This window comes from Cyrtonyx montezumae, unplaced genomic scaffold (assembly GCF_038088225.1).
Source record: "Cyrtonyx montezumae isolate F1298 unplaced genomic scaffold, pur_monq_1.0 scaffold_8, whole genome shotgun sequence".
NCBI classification, from domain to species: domain Eukaryota; kingdom Metazoa; phylum Chordata; class Aves; order Galliformes; family Odontophoridae; genus Cyrtonyx; species Cyrtonyx montezumae.
This window is the reverse complement of record NW_027072089.1, coordinates 77,956,356-77,966,409: the sequence shown is the minus strand read 5'-3', so window position 1 is coordinate 77,966,409 and position 10,054 is coordinate 77,956,356. Positions and strand designations below refer to the sequence as shown.

The 10,054-nt window shown below is 53.5% G+C and overlaps 1 protein-coding gene across 1 annotated transcript in view; it reads right to left on the bottom strand.

Moving 5' to 3' along the window:
- Positions 1-6,375: 6,375 nt before the first annotated feature.
- GMDS (GDP-mannose 4,6-dehydratase) overlaps positions 6,376-10,054 on the bottom strand; it is a 387,208-nt gene continuing 383,529 nt past the window's right edge. The window contains exons 10-11 of the mRNA XM_065753140.1: positions 7,550-7,618; positions 6,376-7,239 (exon numbers count right to left, since the gene is read on the bottom strand). Of these exons, the coding sequence (XP_065609212.1) occupies positions 7,177-7,239; positions 7,550-7,618 (132 nt within the window). The 3' untranslated portion in view covers positions 6,376-7,176. The remainder of the gene's footprint in view (positions 7,240-7,549; positions 7,619-10,054) is intronic.

The following is a 10,054-nucleotide window of genomic DNA, read 5'->3' as shown; positions in this document are numbered from 1 at the left end:
CCCTGCCCACGTCTGCATACTTTCACGCTTTGCTTTTGGAGAGGGCGAGAGAGGGAAAGAGAAGGGTTCCGTGGCTCCCGCGGGGTGATGGCACTGCACGTCCCCGGACCGATGGGTCCGAAAATCCCATTTCTGTCCCTTTCGCGCTATGTTCCCCTCGCTCAGCTCGCCCTATCCGCTGCGAACAAACCCGTCCCGGGTCAGCTCGGGACTGGCGAGTAAACAAACGCGTTTTCTCCGCAATTAATGGCCGAGAGCGGCGGTGCGGCCCCGGCTCTGTCCTTTCGCTGCTGTCGGTGCACGCACATGGGGCGGCCCGTACGCGTTGCCCGTGTGGTTTGTAAGCGGGATTCGCGTGTGGATCTCTATTTAAAGAAAGGGTCGCGTATTTATTTATAGAAACGCACCGCGTGTGTTTCTAAACCCCGCGGTGGATCTTAGATGGCAGATAGTCTCTAACGTATATTCTCCTAAATGTGCCGTGGGCGCAGAAAGCGCTCCCGTAGCGCAGCGCTTGAATCTCCGAAGGGAACGAAGCGCTGGGTCGCACCGCCGTGGCTCTGCCTCTCTCCCGTCCCCGGGGACGTTCCCACTCCGCACTGCTCCGGTCCGGATCCGTTTAGGAAAAGTTGGAGGGGAGAATTTTTCTTATATATTTTTTAACTTTTTTTTTTTTTTCATCTGTCCCCTCCCTCCTTTTTTTTTCTTTAAACCTGAACAAAATAAAATATTTCCACGGCCGCGGTAGACGAGCGCGTCACAGACTGACATTCTGTCCGAGCAGGAATGTCACCTTCTGCTCAATTCGCAATTAAGGACTTACGGGCATTGGGGATCGCCTCCCCCTTTGCAAACAGCCACCAAAGTGCCATAAATTCATTAAGTTGAAAGGCTGTGCCCTGTCAGTCAGACCTGGGGAGAAGACGATTCGATTGCAGATATTTAAGGCCTAAAGTTTGCTCGCAAGATAATGCCGTTTCCTATCAGCGCCTCTTATCTGGAGGCGACACTCAGCAGTAATTGCTGCCGCATTGCTGAGTTTGCACTGTAAATAAATACAGAGGTATTCACCTCAATGCCTCGCTTTTGGGCATCTCTCCCTCTCCGGAGCAGCGATAATCACCGCGTACCTTCAGCACACCTACTCTGGGGGATACTGCATAAAGCTGCCTAAAAATCTGTTTATTTAAATAGCTCACGGTCTTTTATTTTGTTTTGTGTAATTATTATTATTTTTTTCCCCTTGATAGTACCTGTGAAGAAATTACCGGCCCGTTTTCTATCTCTGTGTTCGTTGATTCGGGTCCGAAGACCCCCCACCCCTACCCCACCTCCCCCGCGCACCGCCGCGCCGTTGTGTTAACGCTGGAGCGAAGGAGAAATGGAGCGGAGCGCTCCGGGCCCGTTCCGATCGCGGACCCCTGCTCCCATGGCTGAACGCTGAGCCCTGCTCCTGTTTTCGCCCTTTTCTCCTCCCAAAATGGAGCTCCGGCGGTGAGCGGAGTCTGTCCCCGCGGTGCCTGAGTGGGACCGGTGTTTCTCTCGATACTGAACGCCAAAATCGAAGTTAAGGTGCGGGGAGGGCAGAGCGGCGACTGCGTCTAATGGTTGCGCGGTATTTTCGGTGCTCGGAGACGCCGATCTCCCCGTATCCCCGGTTTTCTCAGCAGTGGGGGGAAACAAACAGCGAGGAGAGTGGGGCTCATTTCGTGCCGCCACTTTGTCGAGGGAGGACGGGGCCGTGAGGAGTTCCAACGAGTGCCGCCAGTACCTTCCGCTGCCCCTGCGCGGGGGGGCAGGGACACGTCCCGCCGGGTTCCCGATTCTTTCTGGCGACCCCTCCCTGCTCCCGGAGGTCCTGTGGGGAGGCACAGCAGAAGGCACGCGCGGGATTCGTTGTTTTATATTCATTTTTGTTAATTCTTACGATTTTTTTCTCCCCCCTCCGCACAGAACCGTATGGCGGAGAATGGAAATGGCGCTGCGCGGGGTCTGCGTAGGTCTCCCCGCACAGCCCGGCCTGCCCCATCACCACGGAGCCGCCGTCCGACCCTGCGCGCAGCGCGCATCCCTCCGCGAAGCCCCTGCGGCGCCGGGCAGAGGGATGGGGCTGCTCGGCCCTGTTCTGCCGCGGGGCACTGCGCGGGTGCCGGGGCAACGCGCAGCTTCACGCTGTCAGCCCGAGCCGAGTCTCAAAGCTATTGCCTTGCGCGTCGTCCAGGGGGAAGAAAAAATCTGGTCTTAAAACTGTTGTTGTTCATTTGAGGGACCGGCCCTGGTGGTTTCTTATTCGTGTTTACTTACCTGTCACCAAAATTGAGGGGAGTGTGAGTCTGAAATCCCCCTCGGCTAAAGAGGAATATTCGTCCCTCTGCCCAGGTTTCCTCCATAGAATTTCTTCTTAAAGTGAGTGACAGTTTGCATTATGTTCCGCAAAGGTCACAACCAAAAGCAGCGGGGTGGTTCACTGCAGAAAACATGTGGGTTTAAAGCTCTTCCCCACCTCCACGGCCCCGGTCAGAGGGAGAACACGGTGCGACTGTTCGTGTCGCGGCTGGAGGCCTTGCGGGGCAGTGTTACCAAACGTGTTTCTTAACAAAAGCGGGGCTCTTTCTGAAATCTCAGAAAGACCCCCGAGGTGAGCACGGCCGTGTTTTCGAAGTTGGACGCAGCTCCGTGGCGCGATGGGTGACCCCCGGGCTGCCCTGTCCCCACAAAAAGGAGGCGAGCTTGGTTGGAGTTGCGCTGCCGGGGGCTTTTGTTGCGCGCAGGGGGCAGCGGTGGCAGCGGGCCGGGGCCCACGTGAAGAGGTACGCGAGGTAACGATGCACGGAGTTTCCCGTGTCGTCCTCACGGCGTGAGCGGGAGCGCGTCGGTGGTAGAATTGCGACCTGAGCGCCTCGTGGGGACGGATGCTGTGACCAGAAATCACCGATTTCGGGAATAACCGCTAATTGAACACTAGCTTTCAGTTAATCTCAGTGAGAAGTCATCTAAATCACGGAGCGGTCGCTCCGTTCCCCTTCGGTTGCCCGACGGCTCGGTTATTGTAGTACGCGCGGTTTTTTGGGAGGGCAGGGGCAGCGGCGCCGTCGGAGCGCCTGAGGCCGAGCAGTCGCTGCGCGGGCGCGCAGGTGGCTTACGGAGGAGCGCAGCTGGGCCGCGCGCAGAGCAGGTTGCGCCAATTTCAATCCACCGGACCTCGACTCGAGCCCAGGAGCCGCGAGGATCCCGCCTGCCCTTCCTTTCTGTTTTTTTTTTTTCCTCCCCTCCTTTTATTTCCCCCTTTCCCTTTCCTGCCCGACGGCGCGTCCTCCCCGAAGGTGGTGCGGTGCCGCGGTGCGCGGAGCCCTCTCTGCTTCATGACGGCGGCGCTCATAAAGCCATTCGCTTCTTTCCAAAGCCGTAAACAAACGTCGTGTTAGGTCAAGATTGATGGTGTCCATGCAATAAAACCGGGCCAGGTCAGGAAGGAATAAAATTCAATCAGAGCGCGCGGAATCATTTTTCAGGGGACAGAAAGACAGAAAAGGGAGACGGGGGTCAGGGGAGGCGATGCCGCCGTTCCCAGCGCACCGCCGCCGGGGGGAGGGCGGGGGTTAACGAGCGATTGTTTTTTATCAAGCGCCGAACAATGGCCGCAGCGCGGGGGGGGAGGGTTGGGGGCGGCTCTGTGTCGGGGCGGCCGCAGCTCCGCACCGGGCAAAGGCCCCGCACTGTCCCGGCGTGCGGGCGGCATGCGGGACAGAGACACGCTCCTCTCGGCCCCCAAAGCCTCCCGCGGTTCGCTCGGCTCGCAGCCTCTCTCTATACGCGCGTGCGGCAAAAATAAGAGACATTAGAAAGCGCGGGGACGGGGAGGAAAAGGCGGGCTCGGCTGGCGGCCCGCGGGCTGCGTGCGAATGGAGCGGTCGGCGCTTTTCTGCCCTCTCCGTCGGCGCAGCTCGGAGCGCTCTGGGTGGGCAGAGCGGAGCGGTGCGTGGGGCCGCTCGGGAGCGTCTCTACCTGCGCCGGGGGTCGGGGCTGAGCGCAGCGGAGTGACACCGCCAGCAACGAGCGCCCAACTGGAGCCCCCCCCCCCTCCTCCTTTTGCCGTCGCCGCTCGGGAGAATGCAGGAAAACCGACACGTTTAGAGCCATTAGCTCCGAAAATAGCCGAATTTCCTCCGTTAGGGAAAGAAAGAGGAAAAAGCAAATGATGACACTCGGGATAGTTATGTGCGATATAATATTATATATTTATCAATCGATGAATACCGAAGTCACATCCGCGGAGCAGCAGGGCTCGGGGTAGAGAAGCTCCGTAGCGTTGCCCCCTCTGTTCCTGTAATTTATTTTCCGAGCATTCGAACTTCGAGTTTATTATTATCTTTACTGTTAATAAATATTTGAAATAAGGAAAAAAAAAGAAAAGGAGAGCGTTTCCCACTGAACGATAATGTAACATCGCTGGCAGTGCCGCCCGGAGCAACGCGGGGCGGGGGAGGCTGGAGCGGGCTCATTAACAAAGCAAAGGTCGCAATTAGCGCCCGCCGCCGCGCACCGACCTCTCCCCCGCCCGCCGCAACCCCCCCTCGCCCCCAGCACCGGATCGTTGCGAGGAATCTGTTGATGTTTTTCTTCCACCCGTCAAAACGTTGGAGCTCTGCCGGGCGCAGCGCTCCGGGCCGCGTTTGTTGTGTCTGCGGGCGGCGGAGCACCGGCGCTCCGTGGGGGGGGGGGGGGGGCACGGGGGGAGAGCCGGTCCCCGCCCCACAGACCGCGACCCCCGGCCCCGAGGGGAGGGAGGGGAAGGGTGTGACCCTCGCGATGGAGCTGGCGACCCCAGGGAAAAACCCGGCGCGTTGTCTCGCTGCGGACCCGGGGGGTGGGAAAGGGCTTCGGAAGAGGGGAAAGTAGTGCTAACTTCCTAGAAAAAAAAAATGAAAAAAAGAAAAAAAGTGAAAAAAAAAAGAAAAGGGGAAAAAAAAGAAAGGAAATAGAAAAAAAATGAGAAAAAATAAAAAGAAGGAAAAAAGAAAGGAAAAAGAAGAAGAAAGTTTTTTGTTTGGTTGGTTTTGTTTTGCATCGCTGCTGCACTCCTTCGGCCCGGATCGCTGCCGCCCGCGGGAGCGGCTCCGGGTGCTCAGCTCTGTGCCGCCGGAGCGGCCCTCGGAGCTGCGCGGGGCCGCGGGGCACCCGACGGCGCGGTTGGAGCCACGGCGTGCGGGATGGGGACGGAGCGGTGGGGCCGTGCAGCGCCAGACGCGGGCACTGAACGGGTGCTGGGAACGTGAGTCTGCGAGCGGTGCATTAATTCCATACAGAGCTGTCGTCTGCTTACGTCACCGTGCGTTTGGATTTTATTTTTTCATTATTTGATTATTTTATTTTATCTTGTTATTATTTTATTTGACTGTTTCGCTTTGTTCCGTTTTTAAAACGTGATCCCGTGGTCGTTGCAGAGTGGGGCAGGCCGAGGGATCGTGAATTGCGCTCACGGACCCTTTGGTTCAGGACCCGTTTTGCATTTCACGAAGGCTGAAAATGGGGAACAACGCAGCCCGGCTCTAATGCAGCGCGGTTGGGGCGAGCAGAGAGCGACAGCGAGGGTGAAAGAGCGCCGGCGGCACACAGGAGGACTGCAAGCCGATATGCCGCTGATACTGAGATCGTCCCAGGGCATAACTGTATGCAAAAATAGGTTCCAGTAATACGTCGTCAAGAAAGCGCTTTAGGGTTATCTTTTTCCTTTTTTCTTTTAAATTATTATTATTATTAATTACTATTGTTGCATGTGCCGCAGAGATCTGCCAGCAACAGTCCTTTGCATGGGGGCTGTGGCTCGGGGTGAGAGGAGCAGGGCAGCTCTCACCCCTCCCTCTCTCTCCCTCCACCTCCCCCAGCTCCTGCAGCCCCACAGCCCTGGGCTCACCTGCACAAAGTGGCCCCAATGGGCTGTGCTGCAGCAGTCCCTTTTCCCTGTACCCCACAGCACCCTATTCATTTTCCACTGCATCTCTGGCAGCCGCCGGAGCACACAAAGAGCCCTCTCTCTCTCTTCAGCCCACGTCATGCCCCCCCTGCTTTCTGCAAGACGGTGCCCCATCCTGCACCAAGCACAATTCCCCCCCTGAGAGCTCCCTCTGGTCGGCTGCAGGACGGCCCCGCTCATGTTTGGGACACCAGACTGAAGCGATGGCTGCCATCAGTGGTGGAAGATCCCAAACCAACGGGAAATGGATGGGCTCGGCGACCTCTGGATAACCCGGGCACCTTGGCATGAAGAGTGCAAAAATATTTACTCACCTTGAAGTTACTTTTTTTTCTTTTTTTTTTTTTTTAAAGCTTTTTTTTATTTATTTTGTTTGGATTTTTATTTTATTTCTTAAGCTATCTTTTGAGATGGTTCAAGCTCCAGTCAGAGGTTTAATTATAGTATGCGGGAACAAGGTGGATGGGGAATGAGATGATTCTGGGGGAAAGAATGGGAAAAAAAGCACTCAGACCCCTGGGCTGGAAAGGTGCTTTGGGAAGGAGGGGTTAGGAAGGAGAAAAAGGCTCTCTGTGACCTCTCACACCCTGCAATGAAGATCTGAAGCGTGCGTGCAAACCCCCTCTGCCTGATCTGAAAGCGATTCCAGCAATTAGGAATTAATTTGGCATGGTCAAAAGGCGATTTCACTGCATGTTAGATCGAGTTATCTGAATTTTTACAGAGTTCAAGTGCTGGAAATGGGTCGCTGGGGTGGAGGGAAGCTGCAGGAAGGGAAAACAAGGAGTGCTCAGAAGAGGAAGGCAGGGGGAAGCGGTGGAGCAGGGGCTGGAGGGCACACACAGCGCCAGGGGTGTGCTGCTTCTGTTGCTGGGGGGTGCTGACATTCAGATGGGAGAAAGTACTAAAAATGCGCTGGAGGTCGCATTAGGTAATAGAAAGATAAGTTTTAATTAAAAAGAAAGTCGGTGGGCTCGCCGGCCAATGGCTCCTTTAGGTACAGTAGTAGGGCAGGCACCAGAGGTGGCCTGGGCGGAGGAGCAGGGCTGCCCCCGATGTGTGGGGCCTGAGGCACTGGGGGGAGAGAAGGAGGGACAAAACCGGCCTTGTACACACAGGCTGCTAGCATAGGGCCACCAGGGCTGGGGCTGGCCCCCAGCATGGCGCTCGTGTAGCTGTGCCTTGGCCGGGTCCCGCTGGGCTCAGGCGTTGGGGTTGCTCCTCATGAGCTCCACGTCGGCGTCCACCATCTCCCTCACGAGCTCCTGTGAAGAAGGAGAGAGGCAGGTGAGGGCCCTGGAGCCAGGGATGAACCCTGCAGCATGATGAGCCTCCAGCCCACCACGGGATGGGCAAGGGATGTGGCTCCTGCCTGTGCACTCCCTGGCTCGTGCCCTCCCTTGCTTCCCTCCATGAGCACACTCTCCTTCCCAGGGTGGGTGAACAGTCACACATGTTGCCGCAGTGGCTACTGTCATCCAAGCAACAGCAGTGGTCACTGCCCATGCCAAGCCCCCCACCCCAAGTGGCTCCTGGAGGTCACGAGCCCTGGCAGGCACAAAGCTCCCTACTCACATCAAATGTGACTCTGGGCTTCCAGTTCAGCTTTTGCCTGGCTTTGGTACAGTCCCCTTGAAGGAAATCCTGCGGAGAAAAGAAAATCACTGTGAGAACGGCTCCCTCTCCCCATTGCACAGAGCCAGTGCTGGGATCTCTGCTACTGCAGCCCAAAGCCCTCCAGCCACAACCTGTTCAAGTAAGGAAAACTGGGGGAACCCTCAGAAGCAGCACCCAGCAGTCGGTGGGCACTGGGAGTGGTGCACACATCCCTGCAAGCTGAGCACGGCTCTCAGACCCGGCTGCCTTCTGAGGGCAAAATATTTAAGATGTAATTGTGGAAGCTCATATGCCTATAAATCACCAGGAGGCAGCATCCTTTCACCAGGCTATTTCAGAGCAAAAGAGTTATTCTTTGTTTTTGTGTGTGCCTTACTGCCTTATAATGGTTAACGCTTTATAATAAGTTGTCATACATCTTAGTCATGCTATTGAATGAGCTGCTTCAAATTCTTTTTTGCCCAGCTTGTTTAAATAATGTAAATCACAGAGCAAACATGACAACTGTTCTCTTCCAAATAAAAATGTGATCACAGACAGATGATGCCGAAAGACTGTTGTGAATATGGGTACCCACACGCAGCAGCAGTAAACAGCCAGCTTTTGAATTGCCTGCATCTTTTTTTTCTGAAGGATTCCCAGCATCCCCGTGGAAAGAAAGGTCCAAACACTTCATAAATGAAAACAAATGATCTTGAAACCGTTACAGAAAACAAGACTTTGTTCATATTCACCTCCCTGTTTAAGTGCTCTTAAAAGTGCTACCACACCAAAACAGTCCCACAAGCAGTCATCAAAACTAACAACATTAAACAAGGAGAAACCTCCCTTGACCACATCTCTAAATGAATGATTAAGGAACTGACTGCATCTTCCTGTAATACCCAGTTGGCTTTTGCAACTTGCAGCTGTATGCAATGGTTTATAATAAAGTGCCATTTCTCCATACAAGCTTAGTTTCTCTGTAGTAAAGACCCAAACTATATCTGCCCGTGCTTAGGGAACGACAAAACAAACTTTGTTACAGAACAACAAAGCTGAGGCCGAATGCTGCCATTGCCCTTGACTGGAGGTGCCACCACTTGATGGTGGCAGCATGGCAGGGCTCTGCCTGGCTGGGCTTCTTCTCTACACTGTGCCCAGTGGCAGGGCTGATGGGAACACGGGGGCTGATGGGCATGTTGTTGGGGCTGATGGACACACTGGGGCCGATGGACACATTGAGGCTGATGGATGCATTGGGGTTGATGGGCACACCGGGGCTGAACAGGCACACTGGGTTTTTTCCCCTGCCGCTGCTATCTTTTGTGAGCGTGTGGTTCAGGTCGTGATAACTTCCAAAATCACCTCATCCTGTGCAGTAAAATGTAGGAAATTCTTCTCCGTAATTGTGTTGCAGAAAGCTAGACAGCTCGCTTCCAACAGCAGAGGAAATCCACCAAAGGAAATATTGCAGAAGGGGATGTGGAACAAACACGTCTGCTGAGGCTGTTCCAGGCAGCATTTGTAATATTTCAGTCTTTATGCTGAAAACATTCCAGTGTGCCTTCAGAAAAGAGTAAATGGATGTATAGGAGCAAAATGATATGAAAATAAGAATGCTGCGATTTCCTTAAATTAGACTAAATGATTTCCTACTGCAGCCCTGTACTGGGCTGTTAGAAACTGCCGCAGACATCTGGGGCCAAGTCATGTAAAACCATGTCAGCTTGAGGGATCCCCGAGAGGGTCGTGTGAATATGGATTGCAAAATCTGGTTTGAAATGAGAAAGGCTCCCACTAACTTTGATAAAATTTGGATCGGGCCCTAACGCACTCACAGAGGTATGCCTTTTATCCAGGGTTCGGCTTAGTTCACATTAATACGTGTGTATGTATGTGCCTGCAAACAAGGAAATCCTTCTTATAATAATAATTTCATTATGAAAACAACTGCCTTTTATTCAGTTCTAATTTGAGCCACGAGCTAGAAGTTGTGTTTCAGTACCACCTCGTTTTAAGTCATAAAAGCCATATCATAAAACTTGTTTTCATTTTTGGAAATGCTGTTTAAGCAATAATTTCACATCCACGATCTTTGTAGTGAAAATATCCTTTGAATCTGATCCTATCAAGGATACTGCTTTCCCAGTTAAGAAATAGACCGGGAACAAGCAAGTGAATTGCTGTTGCTTGCTGTATGTGGCTGCATTCTGCTTTTGAGCAGCTTGGGAGCAGTCTTTTAGCTTTCTTGGACAAATGCTTTTTGTTAAAACAGTTCAGCTTTAAAAAAAATAAACCAAACACCTTAATTCCAGTCTTTAACTCAAAAACATAAACACTCAGCTGTTGAATTGGCCAAAGTAAGGTGTGTGTGTGTAGGGGGGGAATGTGAAATCAGTAATAATGTGCTTTGCAGCACTGGATTATACATAAGAGATAAGACATGCAACCAGTGTTTTAAATCCATTTACGAATTAAAAA